The sequence below is a fragment of the Monodon monoceros genome, unplaced genomic scaffold (genome assembly GCF_005190385.1).
Source record: "Monodon monoceros isolate NGI ecotype Baffin Bay Population unplaced genomic scaffold, NGI_Narwhal_1 Super_Scaffold_21, whole genome shotgun sequence".
Lineage (NCBI taxonomy): Eukaryota > Metazoa > Chordata > Mammalia > Artiodactyla > Monodontidae > Monodon > Monodon monoceros.
The window spans coordinates 94,442,850-94,463,145 of record NW_021703778.1 but is presented as its reverse complement, the minus strand read 5'-3'; the positions used below and the strand labels follow the sequence as shown (position 1 = coordinate 94,463,145).

General features: G+C 41.1%; 1 protein-coding gene across 7 annotated transcripts in view; it reads right to left on the bottom strand.

The window, feature by feature from the left end:
* The window catches only part of MEIS2 (Meis homeobox 2), a 201,397-nt gene that overhangs the window by 122,017 nt on the left and 59,084 nt on the right, over positions 1-20,296 (bottom strand). For all 7 annotated transcript variants that reach the window (XM_029237481.1, XM_029237483.1, XM_029237480.1 and 4 more), the window contains one exon: positions 16,998-17,143. In XM_029237481.1, coding sequence (XP_029093314.1) covers positions 16,998-17,143 — 146 coding nt within the window. The remainder of the gene's footprint in view (positions 1-16,997; positions 17,144-20,296) is intronic.

Sequence of the window (20,296 nt, the reverse complement as noted above, 5' to 3'; positions counted from 1 at the left end):
ACTCATAGAGAGCAACAAAAAACAGTTATTGGATCTAACCTGTATCTAAATGAGTCAAGGGATATTTTTTTCACTTCTTCACAGCTTAGTGCCTTGTATATACGCTTTAGAAGAGAGAAAAATGTGCCTATCTAGCCAATAAAGACTCACATCATCTAATTAGTGTTTTAGCCTTATTATCTTATGCGATTTCAATATAATAGGCTTATAATCTAAATTTTTCAAAGTACTGTTCATTTTTGCAGAAAACATAAATAATAACCATATATGCAAGTCCTTATTTCATTACCTCAATTGAATTGTGAGAATAACATTATACTTGTGTAGACCAATTTTTAGTCTGAGTATAAAAGGCAATACATTATACAACTAGAATTTAGACTTCTTGAAATACCCAAGAATCCAAAGGCTTTTCATCCATCCATTCATTAACCAGTAAATCTATTCCCAAAGTTCCCTTATCATGTACCAGTACAACAGAAGAAATTTATGTCATCAAGATGGAAACATGATTACAATTTGCTTTTAGATATCTCCACCAATGTCAGGAAGTGAGACGTATATAATACAGAACTTCAAATCTATGCTTCTTTCCTTAAAACTGGGCCAGGGAATGGAGAAGGAAGTCTGGAGTGCTGTGGCCCCACCTGCCATGGTTAAGCAGATTCAGGGTAATGACTACCCCAAGCATCACCCAGCAGGCCAGATCAGATGCTGAGGGTCCCACATTACATAAACTGCAGCTTCAAGCTGAGGGGACCATACCCAGACCACCCCCAGCTATAATTCATGTCCTGGTGTGAAGGGTGGAGGAAGAAGGGAAAGATTAACTCTTGAGTACCAGTACTCAGTTCAAGGCACTGAGATAGGCTATTTCACATAGTCTATTTAATCCAGCCCCCCTCCCACCCAGACAATCCTACCCATTTTACAGATGAAGAAATTGGAGATGTTGAAAACTTTGCCCAAAGAAACAGTGCTAGCAAGTGGCCTCTTGTGAATCAAACTGAAGTCCTGCCCACAAGACTTGTCTGTGCTGACACTGGCTCTCCCTACTTCACCCCTGCCTGCAGGCAGTGGAGGCAGAAGGACTCAAGGGCACCAGGCAAGTCACTATCAAAACTTTACATCTATTTTTTCCATTGCCCTTCTTCTCATTCATCTTGCCCCAGCTGTGTCAATGGAATAAGCACTCCATCTACAGCACACAAACGACGATTTTACATGAGTATTTGGAAGCAGTATTTTGTTATAGAATCATCACAAATACCACTTATTCAGTTAAACTGCACAGCATCAAGGAACTTAAAGGACCCTCTAGATGACTCATGGGGATAAACTGAGTGCCCCATAGAGAAAATAAAATCTCAGGTTTGTGCATGTGCATATGGCACTACAGAGGGCAGGGGGGTGGGCCGGGGAAGACAGCTGCACACAGTGAAGGTCAGGGCCCAACAACAGGTCCTGTCTTAGGTACTGCCAGGTTCATTCCAATTGCTCACAACATGGATTTCAGATATATTCCAAACAGAAGTGACAAAACCCAAAACCACAGGAGCAAACACTGGCTTTCAAGTGCTGTGGGAACACAGACATTTGTTTAAGTAACCACTGTTTTAAAATTGCATACATAGTAACACCAAAATAAACAGCTTGCGATGCTGTTTATTTTAAGATACACAATAGTAATGTAAAGTGTGGCGTGCCCCAGATCCGGGGAGCTGGAACATAATTTACAGTTGTAGAGAGCCCTAGGAGGACTCAACCACACGCCAGGACAGGCTACTTCCTGATTAGATAACAGTGAAGGTCAGAACGCATTGCTTTTTGTGCTGCAGAGAGCAAACAAGCCACCACAAAGACCCCACTCCTCCTGCTTGCTGTGAATTATGAATCGAGTCCTGGGGAGCATGGGGTTTGCCAAGTCTCTGCTACAAAGCGCGTATTAATCACAGGTCCCGAGGAAGGGTCAGGAGCACAGCCTGACCAACCAGGGAGGGAGCCTGCCCGCCGACCTCAGTTCCCCCAGTCCCTCCCCTCCCTGATCTAAACACCGCGAGGAAGGGAAAGAAAGAGGGGGAAAAACATCCTGAAGATACACAAGCTGGTTGGGGCGCCGGAGCATATGTAAAACTGAACTCTAAGGAAAAACCGCTAGATCAAACAAACCTTGAGCCTGATCAAAATAGGAACCCAGTCTGTGGTTTCCTTTAGCCGACTGAGCAGCCGTCCCCACACCTTCCTTGCTCTTCTTTCCCTCCTCCGTCCAGGTGCTTCAGGGAAACATTTCGGGAATCGTTGTTTGGGTTTCTCTACTTCAATCTTCCACCGTAACCTAGAGAGCCTTCCAAGCCAAGGCCTGCTATCCTCAAGGCACGACTCTTGGCCATCTGGTCCTTTGTTTTGTCTCGCCACATCCTAAGTTAACTGGCTCCTTTGCCCTCGCCCTCACCTGCTGTGTCATGGAGTAAAAATAACTTTGATCTTTTCCACAAACATAACCTCCATATCCTTGACTTTCTGAAACTTGAGTTTGTCCTGAAATATTGTTTCCCTAAAAACTCTCTGCCATGGACTGAACTGTGTTCCTGCAACATTCATATGTTGAAGCCCTAACCCCGACTGTGACTGGATTTGAAGACTGGGATTTTAGGAGGTAATTTAGGTTAAATGAGGTCAGAAGGGTGGGGTCCTAATCTCGTAGGATTGGTGGCCTTAGAAGAAGAGGAAAAGCCCTCTCTCTCTCTCTCTCTCTCTCTCCCCTCCCCCCCACCACACACTATGGAAAGGCCATGTGAGGACACAGTGAGAAGGCAGCCATTTGCAACCCAAGGAGACAGCTCTCACCAGATACTCATGCTGCCAGCATCTTGATCTTGGGCTTCAAGGCTCCAGAACTGTGAGAACATAAATTTCTGTCGTTTAAGCCCCCCAGTCTGTGGTATTTTTTATGGCAGCCTGAACTGGCTAAGACTCTCTCCCACTGAAGTAACCCATTTTTCCTCCTTACCAGTCCCTCTGGAATCAGGGAAGAGAGGCCAGACTGTTGACTCTCCCCATTTCTCTCTCATTTCCAGCTCTCAGTGCCTGACCTAAGACTTTCCACTCACTATTCTCATGAAGTTCACAGCATTTGCTGCCATTCCTCTCCCCTGCTGTGGAGAATGCTGACCTCTAAGCCATTTTCACCTTCCCCAGGGGCTTCTGTGCACACTAGAATGTTCCTCTTCCCCCTATCACTTGCCTCTACTTTTGAAGGCTTCAGTATATATGACAAAGACCTTTCTAATATTTTGCCTCTCTTCATTCCAATGTCATCCATCTCCACTTCCCCAGCCCTGGATTTTGTCAAGCAGAGATACTGCATTTCCAAGATCGCAGACCTTAAAATGTTCCTTCCCTGCTTCTCTGTTCTCCCTCTTAATCTTCATTTGGACTTGCAGCCTCTCAGTGGGCTTCCTGTGTTCCCAGTGTACTACCACACTTTATTAGCCCTCTACCCAGCATGGCTCTTTATTAAAATAAAATTTATTGTCTTGTAGTATAAATACAATGCACATTTTATAGACAATTTAGAACATATGGATAAGTATAAAGAAGAAAGTTAAAAAAGTCACCCAGATCTCAGTACTCAAAGATAATCACTGTTAACATTTTCATTTGTTCTTCTATGCATATATCCTCAAATATTTTCTTTTCCAAAACTGTAGTCATATTATGCATACTGCCTTATCTGTTTTACTTCACCTGGTAAGATACTGAGAGATTTTTCCATATCTCAAAGTATTTTTGAGAACATAATTTTTAATGATTATATAATATTCCACAATATTCCATAATGGAATATTAGGGAATATTCAATGTTTTATTATCATAAATAATATCTTTATACACAATTTTGCTTAATTTTTATATATATTTCTTATTACTTCTTTATCTTAAACTTCTAGAAACTAAATTACTGGATTAAAGGATAAGAACACAGTTATAATAGTAATACATATTACCAGTTTAAATTCCAGAAAGAATAAGCCAATATTTATAGTCATTATTAAGCCAGATATCTCCTTCCACTCTGAACAGTGCTGAACACTAATTTTTTTTAGTTTTCTTAATTTTATAAAAAAAATTTCTTGCTGATTTAAAAATTAATTTGGTTACTAATTACCTTGAAGATTTTTTCAAATGCCTATTGGCCATCTGTATTTCTTCTTTTGTGAATGGACCTATTCACCTGTGCCTTTTTATCTACTGTACTTTTTTCCATATTGATTTGTACACCATATCTATTAAGGACACTAACCCTTTGCCTGTTATATGGTGTACATATTTTTGCCAGTTTAATGTTTGCCTTTATTTTGTGGTGTTTTCTTGACATTCAAAAGCTATTAATTGTTATTCTTGTTTTATTAAATCAGTCACCATTTTTCTTTATAATTTCTTTGCTTTTGAGCTCCGAAAGGATTTCACTAAATAAAGGAAAGAGAAATAGTTAAATCTACTTCAAAGAACCCTTAAATGCAGAACTTATTTTGATGTTTTTTTCAAAAATAGTTAAACCACTAACCAAAAACCATTTTTTGAATTACTCTTTTTTTCTCAATTGATTTGAAGCGATGCCCTTAAAATTAATAAATATCTCCATATATTTGGATTAAATTGTGTATTCTTATTTTGTTCAAATGATCATTCTGCCTATTGTGTTAGCCAGCGCCACACCTTGTAGCTTTATAATCTATTTTAATAACACCCAGTGCAAGACCGTCATCATTTTTCTTTTCCAAAAATATCTTGACGTTTCTTAATTGTTTCATTATTCAGACGAACCACAGAATCCTTTTTCAGTCACAATCCGAGGAAAGAATATCTCGTGGGAATTTTGACTTATTAGTCAGCCATTTAAAGAATTCTCTAAGTAAAACCCTCCCTCTCACTCATGCTGTCAATCCCAGGCTTAGATTTTTCCTGTTGTCTCCTTTTGCCCTCTTATTCCTGGGTTCCTGAGCTCTGCCTGGGAAAGGCTGCAATGAGGTGGAGCAGGTCCATTCCAGCCTGGCCCTATTTGCTCGAGGCCACCCTGCTTTGTCTTCCTAATTCCCTCTGGAGCTCTGGATCACACTTTCCACAGTTCCTGCTCATCCAGTTAGAGAAGCTCTTTTCTCAAGTCCCTCAGCTTTCTTCCTACCCTTTACAAAATGTGTCTGCCTCCTACCCACCTTTCTACCTGTGTTTTGACCCCACCTTCATTGGCTTCCTTTTGAACCTTGGATTATCCACTGTCATTCTCTTCACACACACCCCCCATTGCCTCTCCCAACACCTACACCTCAGTTTCTCTCCCCAGGATCCCTTCCCACTGCTGATGCAACACCTGATTCACCTGATCTGCCTCTGCTGATAAATGCTGCCACCCCTACGCACAGTCCCCTGTTCTTCCTTTGTTCCCTTCCAACTTTGCCTGCTCACTCCTCGGTCCCGTGGAATTCAGAGATAGACCACGACTCCCAAGTGCCAAATCCAAAGGCTTATTATTTTTAGCTAATATCATTGTCCTTGATCTTTCTACAGAATCTACTTCCTCTACTTTGAAACTCCTTCTCTCTTCATGTGATCTGATTATGCTCCTACCAATCTTTCTTTATCTCTGTTCATTACCTTCTCTCTTCCTCCCTTTAAATGTAGTTTTTAAAAAGATTCTATCCTCAAATCCCCTCTCTCTGCACTCTCTTCCTTCCTTACCTTTATACAATGCCATGGCTTCAAGCACTGCTTCTACAAAGACCAGCCCACACTCTGAAACTGCAGTCTCATCATTTCTAACACCCACAGAGTTTTCTACCCAGGTATCTGGCTTATGTGTCTAAACCTAAGGCCTCAGTATACCTTTCCGAACTTTCCCCCCTATTCTCCCATACATATTCTATGCTTCAGCCAGAGGATTCTGTCTTAAAAGCTGTAGCATCCACAGATCTCTGAATGTAGAATCAAATGTAGCCTGATTTTAGCACCCAGATTGAAACTATCTTCAAAAAAAAAAAATAATATTCCCACTAGTCTCTGGCTGCAATGAGATAATTCTGTGTCTCTCACAGGATTGCACCTTCTTTAGAGTGGGCCTATGAGATTGCCATTTTAGAGATGTAAAACTGCTCATTCTTGCCAGGATGAAAAGTGGCAAGCTGGTGAACCTGTTAATTCTCAGGATGAAAAGTTTATGAATAAAGAACAAAGATGTCCAAACCTCCAAGGAGCTGGTCCCAAAGTTATAATAACCCGAGTATGAATAAGCTTATAGTGAAGTTAGTTTGCTATCATCTTGTGCTCTCTCTTAAGTTTGAGTTTATGCAATTTCAAAAGGTACTTTGACTCGCGATGCCACTAACACTGCGCCAGAGTATGAATGGTGCACAAGATCTTTGTCCCTTTTCCTTGTATGTATCACGCTAACGGTAGGATTTGATCCTCATTCCAAAACAGACTTAGGTCTAAAGAAACGAGTACAATATTTTTCTTGGAAGAGTGTTTCACCCATATCCAAGTTCAGGTTTCATGGAGCTAAGACAGAGCAAATTAATTATTTCAGTGGATTATACGAAAACATTCATGAAGAACATTTTATACTTGCAGAGCGTTCTGCTTTTTTCAAAGGGCTATTTCTAATCTCAGCTAACCCTCAAAACAACAAGATGATAAAACCAGCACTCAGAAACTTAACTGACTTGCCCAAGATAACTCAGAGAGCAAAAGGCTGACTGAATTGCTCTGAATGCTGCTACCTCTGGTATATTTATACAGTCTTATAAACAGGAGGAATTTCTTTCTCCCTGCCCTCAAATGTTTGTTTGTTTTTGTAGAGCCCAAAGAATTAACAGATTGTCCTCGATATCTAAAGGTAAGAAAAGCACTGGTTCGGTGATGAATTCCAAACATTTCCATTGTCTGCTCCAATCATGCCGAACCATAGATTCAGGAGAATTTATCAGCCCCTTTCTATTTAATTGATTATATATATCTCAAATAAGCAGGGGGGTATTTGCGATAGACACTGATAAGAGAGTATAAGCATGTACAAACCAAAAAGAACTAAATCACACTTTCCTTTAAACTTGCTCTGGGGAAAAAAAAAAAAAAAAGTACAAACTGTTTTGAAAGGGTTCCCAGGCTGGTAACAAAGGTCATATTAAAAACTGATGCCTTTCCACATGGTCATATTTGATTATCACTTAAGTGGTTCACCAGCAAACATAAAAGCATGAGGATTAAGCGATAAGAGGGGTCTTCATCAAAGTGCCATCAAGTAATCGGGGGGATTTTGCCACATGGGTCTAAATTTATGGTTTCCTAGAAACTAACGCAAAAACGAAACTGAGCTTATAACTGACTAATAATGATCTCATATGGCCCATGCATTCTTTTCTTACCACTTTTTTTTTTTTAATTCACTGAGAGGGAGGGTTTAAAACAAGTGTAACAACTCATGAGCTGCCTGCAGGTATCCTGAAACACTGAAATAGAACCCGTAACTTTTCACATGTCACCAAATTTACAGGGAATAATCCAGCATTCACATATTCTGTTTGATAAAAGCCTTTTTCTTTTTGAAACACTAGTGTAGCACCACCCCCAGTACACTTGGGTTGTTCATTGTTGGCTTATGACAGGGTCACACCAGGTGTCCCAGGGCAAGAAGTAAGCCATTTTACAATTGTGGGATGACCAGAGTTACGGGATTACCCTTTTCTAAACTATTAGTAATGGAATCACCAGATATTTCCAAGTCAAAATTAATTCTGGAATACTTGTGAGTGTAGGGCAATGATGCAAGAAGTAAATATGTCTAGATAGTTATAATCAGATAACTGAAGTATTAAAATTAAAAGCAGCAACAAGATTTGGTGCTGGGATTAACAAGGGTAGATCTCCATTATCTGGCTATGTTAGGCGAATCAAGTATCAGTAAATTGAGGGTCAGGGTGGCTGGAAGAGGGCTGATTAGTGGCTCATGTTAATTTCCTATAATGCTCAGAATAACCAGATAATATTCTCTTCACTTCTTGTCATCACAGCATTCCACAATAATAGTCTCTTGAGTTGTAATTTTTCTGTGGACAATCAAGTCAGAGTTAACAAATATTCATAAAATCTATTGTAACCAAGAAGTAAAACTATAGTTTAAGAAAAAATTATCTGCCATTATATTGTGATTTGACAACTTATCCACTATTAGATAAAAACAACTTAAATCAGTTCTGGCAGATTTGGGACTTGGCAGTTCAAAATATGAATAGCAAATGTAAAAGCATGAAAATGGCATTACTATTATGTGTTAAGAGGATAATATGCCTTTAAAGGGTGCCAGTGATTGCTCTGCATACTCTAAACAACTGCTGCTAATCAACTGAGAAAGTGGTATGCAGCACGTCCATGTAACATGGCAAATTCCGTTCACCCAACCTACGGCTTCCTACCCAAGTCACTATTTCTTAATGGGAGCAGTGGGGCTGGATATCATCTTGGCACGTCATAATCTGTTTCAAATTGCAAAAACAGACTACAGCACAGAGAAGACAGGGCATTTCCAGGAGTCCTCTGAAATCTGTGCAGTAACAGTCTCTAAAATCAAAATGAATCCTGAATGTTAAGGGTCACTTTATGACCCTAGCCTGCAGCAAAGCTGAGGGACAGCTAGTGTTCTCATAACCTAGTCAAACTGGACTTTAATTCCCCACAACTCCACCTCTCCACAGAATACACTTGCAAACTGTAGTCATATGGAATGAAGAAATGGAAATTTTCTCTATGATCTGAATGAATATTCACGGGTTTCACTAAACAGCATTTAATGGCACTCTATTCTTGGAGTTTTTAAATAGCTGAATATTCAGATATGCACACGCTTTCTATTTTCTTTTATTCAAGGGTCCTCAATTCTCCATCTCCTTGAATTCCTTAACGTATTTTTAAACAATTAGAGTGATATTTTATGAAATTGGGTGCTAAACTTTGAGCTAATAATTATTTTAGTTTCTTTCTGATGGTAATTTAATAGGCATTTCATTCTTCAATCTTCTCCCTCAGTTGCTTATTTTTTAAAATGTGTCCGTCAGCTCGTAGCTCATAATCTGGGACTTAATTTTCTAAGTCTATCTCAGATGAGATCAATGGGATTGTCTGATATACTTTTGAAAATGTCCTGACCAGATGTGTTTGCGTTGAGGAGACCATACATCTCATCACCTCCACAAAAGGCCACTGCTGCTGTCACTGTACTGGGGACTTTACCTCAAAGTCATTCAGAATGTGGACAAAGGCTGCTGAGTCCAAAACACAGCAGGCTTTCACATGCAGAACCCCTCATGATCCAATTCTAAATACCAAATTGGGACTGCGAGTAAAAGGTTATGACACAACAGCATGCATTTTTTTTTCCCTCAAGAGAGACAAAGTAAATTTAGTTGCAATTTCATTTCTTCTAGAGGAGTTTCTAGGATTCAACATAACATTAAATTTTTGGCCTGTCTCTTTAATTTGAGAAATTGTAAAAACGATGACAGATGGCACACAGAATTGACTTATGTCCTCTATTCTTTACTGAAGAAGGGAGTGCATGGAAACTTTGATAAAGGCAGAAGCTACAGTATGCAGGTCGCTATTAAAACTATCTAGTGGCTCGTTGGACAGCTAGGATCAGAACGTTCAGGCTTTCTTTTTTAGACATTCTTGAAAACCAACACTGTTGTAGGTTGCCAGTGATGATCACAGCCCCGACGTTCAGTACCCTCCTGTCCCAATAAGAACGGATGACGGATGTACCATTAGCTCTGAACCTCGGCAACCTCTGAAATTACCACTCTTCCCACCCCAATCTCCAGCCCCCACCCCTCAAAATCATTATGAAATAGGAAGAACACTCAAGCTTACAGTTAATTGGAAACATTGCAAGAGAAGAGGAATGCTTAGGACAGCATGTCCACGGGAAAATAAATCACCCAGCATTGTTATATAATGCATTGTGACATCATTTCCTAAAATTAAACAGAGATGACACCAATTCAGCCGATCTCTAGTATAAGGTTCCATTCAAATAATTCACAGATGTTTTCCCCTGGCAAGCAGGAAAACAATGCGAAGGCTAAGGCTATGGGCGGCCTCACTTTGCTGCATGTTTGCGGGAGGCTCTTTTGGCTGCTGTTTTTCAGCTGTGTGTTCTGCACAGCCATTTCCACACAAGCATGTCTCAGCCCATGAGCCCCACTCGTATTCCGTGCACATCTGTATCCCTGAATATGAGAAAGGCCATCTTTCACTGTGTAAGTAAGGCCAACATTTTATATTTGGGATTAATTTGGCCCATAGCAAGTAGTATTCAAGTAGACAGATCTCAGAATCATGAGGGCACTAATTTCCAAGTAGAAATAACTAATGTCCTTGAAATACTCCTTCAGTTTACCATTCGAGGCCCTTAAAAAGACGTCTAATGATGGAAATTATCACAGTGTCTCCATGGATACCCTTGTAGAAATGGACAAGTGGAGAGACTGGGGTAGAGGAGAACGAGGCAGGCTGTACTGCGTCTCTCACTCGTGGTGATTTCATGAGGTGCCAGAGGCCTCAAGCTGCTGGAGTCCCAAGCACACAACAAAAAACCAAAGTACTCGACTTCGTGCAGTACATTACAGTTTACAAACTGACCACATCATCTGGGCCTCGCAGCAACCCAACCAGCTAAGTAGAGCACATATTTACTCTTTTCATTTTGTAGGTCTGGAAATAGGTTCAGAGGTTGAAGAGCTCACCCACGACCACAGAGCTAAAACCCAAGCCTAATTTCACATCCAGTGACCCTTTTTAAAAACCCATACTGTGCTGTCTCTCAGAGAGCCTAGACTCTGGTACTCTGAGGAAGCGGGAGACTCTAAATGCTATTCATACTGGAATCCGTACGGGGAAGGGGAGGTTCTCTACCAAAAGGAGGCCCCAGCTGAGGCGTTCTTAACCATTTCACAGCCAGTTTCTTTTCTACCTCCCACCCCCATCCCAGAAGGCTCACCAGGATGCTCTTGCTTTCCATGGGCACCAGGACTCTCTGATGCGATCACCTAACACCACTGGGCAGCCATCCAATGTTTACAATGGCTCTAGAAGGTGGAGGTTAGACTATGTTCTCTCCTGCCAAGGGGCCTTTGGGACTTGTCTGGCAAAGCTAGTCTCTCCATCTCACACAGTCCCAGGAAAGTATGTGGTAATTTTGGTTGCCCAGTTCAACTGGTCAAAGTCTCCTCGTAGCTATTCAACTAGATTAAAAGACAAAATTATAGTTACTTTATAGTATGTACTTATTACAAGAGCCAGGCATGGAGGTGAATGCTTTACGTTGTCTCATTTAATGCTTGCAACGTTGGTTCTAAAATTATCCCCATTCTACAGATATGGAATATTGAGGTCAAGAGACCTCAATGCTCAAGATCAAAAAGCTACTGTGGGGCTTCCCTGGTGGTACAGTGGTTGGGAGTCCGCCTGCCGATGCAGGGGACACGGGTTCGTGCCCCAGTCCGGGAGGATCCCACATGCCGCGGAGCGGCTGGGCCCGTGAGCCATGGCCGCTGAGCCTGCGCGTCCGGAGCCTGTGCTCCGCAACGGAAGGGGCCACAGCAGTGAGAGGCCCCCGGACAGAAAAAAAAAAAAAAAAAAGCTACTGTGTTGCAGATTCCAGGCCCTGTGCTCTTAACCTTGACATTGTGTTGCCTCACTGAGAAAAGAAACTGTCTGGATCTACACAAGATGAACAGAACCAGTTAAAAGGCAAAATGGTCTAGTCTCGCCCCTCTCTCTCTCTCATTCTCTCTTCTGTGTGTTTGTGTGTGTGTGTATACACATATACAATACAATAAAAAATTTGAGATGACTAGGTTGACTGTCATATGGTCTTGAATTCACTGGAGAAGAAACAAGTTTCTCTACGTAACATGGAGCTGTACTTACTCATAACTTGGGTGCATTGTCTCTGTAGGACAATATACTTTAAAACACATTTTCATTACTCGAAAGAGACCTTTACAAAATCCCACGAACAAACTCTAATAGGCAAGGAGTAAAACTCGTGAACACGTGAGAGGCACGCTTCATTCCACTCCCTTTACCACCAGAGATATGGAGAGGGGTGAAGCATTTTGCCATGAACAAAGGGCAGAGTTTTTAGAACCTGCATCCAGCAGGCTGCATGATATTACATCACTTTAAAATAAATTTGCTTCTGATTCTGTACACATAGCTTTGAAAGAAGTCCCACATCCACTAAGGGTGAGCTTTATCCCTATGTTTTCAAATAAGAAAATCTTTAGTCAGAAACGGGTATGAGCAAGTGGTGTCTTTGTGTGTGAGCACTTCCTGTTTTCATTCCATGATCAAACATATTCTTTGCAGCACAACTAGGGGAGCTCTTGAAGGTGGCAAGAGAAGTGCCTGAGAAAAGAAGGTGCCTGAGAGCCTAATTGAGCACACTAAGGGCTTCTTGGCGTGGAGGAGTTTTTCATGGTTAAGAATAAACCGTCAGCCCGGGTATTATTTCTTGCTGTTTCTTTCTTTAACTATCTTTGAAGTTAAATAAAAACAGTTGTAATGGCAGGCTTACTTTTATGATATCATAATCTCCATGTGTTAGGGAAAAGAATATACTTCCCTAGGATTTCCCTATGTTTTTTTTTTGCCATTGGGTACTTTCCAGCAAAAGCACATACATTCCAACAGATTCTTTCTTCGATCTTCACTAGATTTCTTAGTCTGAGAAGCCAGGCAGAGCCGTCCACCAGTAGAAGAGGGGGGTAACAGTAACACACGATGCGTCTGCTAGTTGAATTTCTAAAAAATATTTGCATGGATTTATTTCCTTAAAATTATTGTGAGCCTTTAAATATTTATATGAATTCATTTCCTTAAAATTATTGTGATGTTTAAAGGACATTTTCGAAATTGGTAGTTAGAAACTACAAACTAATTATTTAGCTTCAGACTAAGCACGGTCAAAGTGCTTAACTCAGCCTATGGAAATTCCTCAATTCATCAAAGAGTTTGGTTTTTTGAGGCCACTTTGGATTTAGTTTAAATATTTTCCTCAATATTATCGATTAGCTGTGAGTTTATTACCTTTTCCCCTAAAGCTGGTGGTGCACAGGAATTTGAGAGATTGTTTTAACTGTTACAGTTGTAGTGGAACTTGTTCTTCCAAGAAAACTGAAGGTTAATGATTTTTGTCATATTGAGACTAAGACTTAACAATTGCTACAGTTGGCCTTTGTTGAGGTGGGGTTCTTTTCTCCCTGGGCCTTTTGAGGTATTCAGAATAGGTGACAATAGCTTGCAGTTGAGAACATATGTAGAGAGACCCCTGTGGCTTATTGGGAAAAGTTGCTCCATGCTGGTTGGGTGTTTGGAAAAAAAAAAATACAACCAGAGTTCTTTTATGTTCTGCTAGTTAATGAATGCATGAATGTCAAAATGGGCCAATGGCCCATTCAGGGGGCAAAGCCTCAGCAGCCCCCTTCTTTAAGAACACATCCTGAGATGCAAAATACATTTGCTTAACAAATTAAAATAATGAGATAATTCAATTAGCCTCTTTTTAAAAAAAGAAAGAAAAAAGGGTACATCAGGGATTATTGTAATACAAGAACAGGTCATACTGCACAAAAGGGAACAAACCAGTTTGAAATAATGTTAAAGAGACTAATAATGAAGGAATGCACATTGAATCATGCACTTGTAAAGAAATTTACATGAAATAATAATTTAGGCTACATCTATTTCCAGTGAGCTAGAGCCAACATTTCACTTTGAAAGTTGAAATTAATTAAATGACAGAAAAATATAGTGGGGCATCTCTATTTCCAAGGACTTCCTCACGCCTGTTAGTGCATGTAAGAAAAGGGGTCTAAATTAACATGTCGTTAGTTAGGGGTCTCTATTCTTGGTTTCTGCGCTCAGAATTATAGCCGAGTAAATCTTTCAGCTCATTAAAGATTGGGAAGTAAAAGTTTTACAGAACCACCTTTATCAAAGTTACTGAACCTCTTCTCTGCAGTTGGGGTGACGTGGGGATGAAGAGGGAGGACGTTTTCAAAGAAAAAGCCCAGGAGAATTTCCTTACATACAAGGGAGGTGCAGAAAAGGCTGGGGAGGGGAGCAGAGAGACGGACTGAGAGACAAAGCCAGCGGAGAAAGTAATGAAAGGGGCATGATGTGAAAGAAGGTCATGGGGAGGAGAAAAAGAAAGCACTTAATGGAAAAGAAAAAGGAAGGGGGGTACTGAGAGGAGAGGATGACCAGGAGTTTGGGGCACAGGGGTGCTCTGACTGTTCTCTGAGTGTAACCAACACACATGAGTGTGGGAAAGGAGACTGCAACATGCAGATCTGTTTGAAAAATGGGGGAATGGAAGGTCCAGAGAACTTGACTTAACTGAGGTGCGGGCAGGACACAGGAAAATTGAACTCGAAATGCTGGTTTCCCGACTCCCCGGCGTAGGCTATTTGAGTCTTCTCTCCCCACTCCAAGGACAGGCATTATTTAAAATTTTCAGTTGGACAGAGAATTCTGCACAAAGCCTCATGCACATTTATCTAGATGAAAGCAACCTCGGGGTGGGGAGAAGGTACATAGTACACAGTACCTAGTGTATGGTACAGCCGCAAAGGAGCACCCAGGAATCACTGGCCACACACAATTCCTCGCCCGTGGCCACGGCGCACAGTGGGTTGAATCCAGGACAGGGAGGTGGGAGATAAGACACCAACAGGGCAAGGCAGGAGGTCCAGCAGGGCTCTGGACACTCCGCGGGAGATTCAAGGCACAGACCTGGGCGGTGAAGGAGAGAGTTGGCCTCAAGGAGAGGTGCAAAGTAAGTCTTCTCTTTTCGGAGAGGTTGGGGGAGCAGGAAAAATTTAAAAACAAGTAAAGCAAACAGCACTTTGCTTCTCCATATTTCCCCTCTTTGACGCTGAGCATTTTGATGGCAGAGGCTGTGAGGTTGATATGCAACTGTTAAAGGTGATCGTGATTTTTGCAAAGCCATCATAATGTGGTAGAAAGAGCACAGAGCTGGGGACAAGAAAGGCTTGGGTCCTGGTTGCAGCTGGACCTTGAGCCAATCACTTCCTTTTCTGGGTCTGAGTTTCCTGGTTTGTCAACAAAGCAGCCAAATTCCCTAAGATCCTGCTGTTCTGTGAAAATACATGGGGATGTTGGCTTGGAAAGCAATCCTTGAAGTCTCGATTTTCAACCAAGGAAGGCCGAGCATGAAGGAAGACAGAGGGAGGAAGCCAGACAGGTGAGCTGCTGGTGGGAGAAGGCGGCATGCCTGCCATCCACTGGCTCCTACCCTGCCTTTCTTACTTGCTACTCTAACCAAACAAACCCTCAGTTAAAAATGAGAAACCCCTCCCCTCACACTCATTCGACTTCCAAATTAAAAACATTTTACAGGTTAGTAAATCTCCAGCTGAGGTGATGTAGCAAAGAACAGCTGTGAAGTAATTTTGATAATGATGAGAATAATAACCACATGGCAAGGTTCAGGGCTTTGCTGTTGCAGCTTCAGTGCTCCTGAATAGATAAAAGTGATTAAATACTCCTGATTATCCCTGACCAATATGTAATGGATTTACAGCCCTTTCAATTAGTCAGTATTTGCTTAGGACTCATTATTTTGTCTTTGGTTAAGTAATCAGCCCAGAGACTGCATGTTCTGTCTAATTCCTCTGAGCCCAGTCAGTGCAGGGCCCTGACCTTTGAAATGGCCATAGCTGCAAGGCAAGAATAACCACTGCCAAGGCAGCCTCGTTGGTTCTCCCAGCTAATCCTGACACCACCGGCCAGATCGATACACCTTAGTTTGCTACTAATGTCCTTACATCAAAATGGCCGATTTAGGAATGTGAATCTATCGCGTTGCCCTCCCCACCTCCTGCCCCACCCCTTGCCCTTTGTAGCTCTGCTACAAGAGCAGATCAGCTGCTACCGCCATAAATAAAAGTGGAACCTTGTGCTGGACCCATGACACTGTAACTAATGTCATTCAGCATGGCAACCCACAAGTTGGATAATCAAAGACCTTCAGCTTTCAATGTGCTACTCTATTTTTAAGCATTAGCCTAAATAGAATGGCCTGAAAACAATCTCATAGCAAGAAACAGCCTCTGACGTCTTCACCATTTTCCCAGAATTTCCAAATGAACAGCGAAATATGAGCGCCTAGTTCCTCTGTAAAAATATATTGTAATGTTTTTGTCATGAGGGTCTTAGAGTCAATGGTATATATAAAATGATGCATAAAACCGACTGCAAACAGGAAGATAAACTGTTACTTTTAAAATGTTGCACATAGTTGATCTTTTCCCACAAGTGAACAGGATCGGCTTATAAGATAATGGACTTGAACCGCTAAAAACGAATCTTTAATCTCTACCTTATAAACAAAGGCGTTATAGCACCTATAACCCTTCTGCGTTTGTCGTATAAACATGTAACATGTTTGCAAGCTGCTTCAGCAATTAGAGTTGCCCCTGGTACCATGAGCTTGGACATGCATGTGGCAAAGTGCTTTTTTTTGCCTGCTAGAGGAGATGGCTTTCGTTACGAGTGTAATCGGCGACGTTTATGGATTCATGAGCTTCTTAACAGCTGTTTCCCTTGGTTGCAGCTGTATTATCTGAAGTTGCTCTCATACCTTCTAGCACAAATAACACATTTACTTATATATGCTGTTTAGGGCCCTAGACCATTTTTAATAAGGTCCATTCCTGACCTATGGAAACAAAAACTCCTCCTTTCTACAGGGTACTCTTTGGGTGGTGAGAGTTGGTAAAACCTTCATGGCTCTGTTAACCATCATATTTTGAGAAAGGGAAAATAGGCACTATTTTCAAAAAAATCTGTATGAGCCCATCTAACTTGCTAGGAGAAGGCAAAACAACAAAACATTGTTCTCTTTCATCTTGACTTACTGTGAGATGCTGGAAGAGCCATGCTCTCATGATATTTGTTGCTACTTTGGGGAAAATGCCTCTTTTCTTCTGGCGTTTTTTGTCCTTGTCTGGATCATCATCGTCACCTGTGCCAGGTGAAGCTACACTGTTGTCTAAACCATCCCCTAGTAGAAAGAAATGAAAATACATTAGAGAAAACACAGAAAGGGTGCCAACAACAACGAGCAGCTAATGACAAGCTCAGCTAAGCTTGTTGAAAGAAATCCATTAAGCGGGTATATTCTCTTTCATTAAAGTATAATTGGAGACACAAATATGTAAAAGACAAAATTAAACCAGACCTCTTCAAATGTTAATTTTGTGTGTCTCACACTCGCCCATATCATTAATTCAATTCTAATTGTGCTCTTGACACAGTGCAGTAGCTCTTTGTCAATTATGGAATCCAGTGTGGGAAAACCGCCATCAGAAAACCCATTCAGTGAAAATGCATCCCCATGCCCAGAATGAACACATACTGTAGGGTAATCAAGTTAAATGTTCTGTAGTCTATATATTCTAGGCTGCCTGCATAGGTGACAGTAACTGTGTCACTGTTCATTGCACATAACACACTGCCTGCTCAGCCCCTCCTAGAACTGTCACCTCCTAAGCACGCACATTCACACACTCCTCAGATGACCCTGGACTCAGCATCCGTGTGACATGAAAACTTTTAGCTCTCTGCACCACTGATCATTATCGTTAGAAAAAGAAAAAAAAAAAAGATGCACATCAAGGTAGGGTGCTCACTTAATCAGAAGTTTCTATCAACATCTTTCTCTTCTGTGCTTTTTCTCTGGCATTAATTGTGCATTAGCAAAAATCATTTACTTTTAACAGTCATAGTTATTTTTTCTTGCCCTCCGGCAAAAATGCCTTGAAAGCCTGCCTGGAGGGCATCTAAATTATGTATCTGAAAAACTCTTCTGGCAAGGCATTGCAGGACCCCTACTTTCTTAAAATTCATACGAGCACGTCTTCCTGTTTTTGGGAAGGCATCAATCAAGAGTAGCAATATATGCCATATCCCTACATTAATATTTGAACTAATAACTTTAAAAAAAGGAAAGAAACAAGATCCGACTTGTGGCATAATCAAATGCAAAATAAATGAAGAATACGGGGACAGCACTGGGGCTTTATAGATGGCTGTGTTTTCCTTGCACATCATTAGCCTGGAGCCACACGAAAGAGGAAAACAGAGAAGTGGAGAGTTTATGCTCCCTGCTGGTGTTTAAGAAGCCAGGGTCCTGGAAGGACATCTGGGAATTGCGCTGAGATGGGGGGTTTTGTAATTTAAGAATAGACATTCATTAGCAGTAAATGCCATAAATCCCATGCTAAGTAAAAACCTTGTCCAAGAAAGCCTAAAACAATAAACTCTGTGCTCAATGTAGCCAGAGCTAGACGCTCCGCAGCTTCCCAGGGAAATGCTATAGATCCACCAGCTCATTCCCAGACCAGCTCCCTCCTCCTGGATTGGGCCACATGGGATATCCTGCCACAGGCCCCTCGCCTCCTAACCTGTCCCGTCTGCTTGGTGGGCTTCCCTATACCTGTTCTTTTCCTTTCGCGCCACAAAAACTCTCAACCTTCTTTGGCCAGAGAAGCAGAAAAGCCACAGCAAAGAGCTGGCAGATTAATTTTATTGACATTTCCATTTTCACTGCAATGCGATACCCTCCATCACATGGAAGAGATGACCCTCACTATTTACAGACTGACAGGCCACTTCATTACAACCACCCTGCCCCAAGGCAAAGCAGCTCCCTTCCATCTGCCCAAACACTAGAGCATGACCCCGAAGTTGCTGTTCTCTTTTTCTTTGCCGTCTGTTATGATTAAAAAAAAAAAGAAAAAGTGAGTCGAAAGGACCCCAAGTAGTCAAAGAACTAATCAGAGTACAGGGAAACAAAGGCATTTGACTTTTGAATACTGGTTAGATGGAGTCGAGTCTTCATCTGTCTACCCTCCCTACACAACCATGTACACGAGGGGGTCACTTGCACAAGGACAGACACACACACACACACACACACACACACACACACACACGCTCAAGCAGGGACATGCATACACACTTTCCACCATGCCAAAGAACTGCTGCAAGGCAAATTCTCACCCACACTAATGGCTTCTGACTGCTCCTTGGCAACCCTAGCATTTTAACCTGGGTGGATATGCTCTCCAAAATACAGACACTGAAGCGATCTCATCAGCTGTTCATGTGACACAGATGGAGAGTGGCTATTAGGAGCCAGGCAGTGGGCCTTGGGGATCTGAGGTGCTGTTCTATAGCCTGAGGCGATTTTGAAAAGCAGTACCCGGAGATGAGGGAAAAAAACCCACACTGCAAGTGCAAGTTTGAAGTCAGTCTGTCTGTCGACCTACCACGGATAAAGATATCTTTGTCTCTGGATGGAAAAATCTATGTGGGCTATCTGGATGTACATTTCAGATAATGTATGTATGGAATGGCTCTTCCCTCAATGTCTTCCAAATATAAAAACACACACTGTAAACAATGCCTGTGTGTATATATTTCTTCCTAAGCACATATGGTTTCTGTGTATATGTTTAAGCTGAAATTGTCAGGATTTTGTTAAAAATCTCATTTAGCTTTTTTTGATAGATTTCTTGAATATACTTATTTTAAAAGGTTATCGGCTTAATTGAAGGAAGTTCAACAAAAAAAAAGGCATTTGCCTTTTTAACCCAATCAATGACCTTAAAAATGAGAGACAGGGTTTCCACAGTGCATTTTCTCTTGCTTAAAAGCAGAGAGGGCTGGTAACACCTTCAAACTATATGATTCACTATATTTAGCTCAAGAAAAAAAATATAGCTGGAGTGAGCATCCTTTGATGACTGACTTAAACTGGAGAAGACAGGAGCATTACATGCATTTTAATATAAAGCGATCCATTTTATATAAATGTATAGAAACGTTGTACAATATTTGAATTTGGATCCAGTGTAACAAATAATTGTAAAGAAAAATGCACCTATTTTTATAATAACCGGATACTAGACAAGAGATTTTTAAATTAATATTAGTGTTTATACCTCTATAAAGATAGGAATTTTCTTCTCCAAACACACAATAAATTTGTTTTTTCCTCCAATGGATTGTGAACCAACTCTAGCATAGAGGACTAACAACAGCAATTTTTCTTTTAAAAGAAAAATTTTAAAAGGCAACTGTGTGATCTGCAACCTTAAACAAAACTGTGCAGATGACCCTAAAGTAACCCTTAAAGTGGACATTGTTTCCT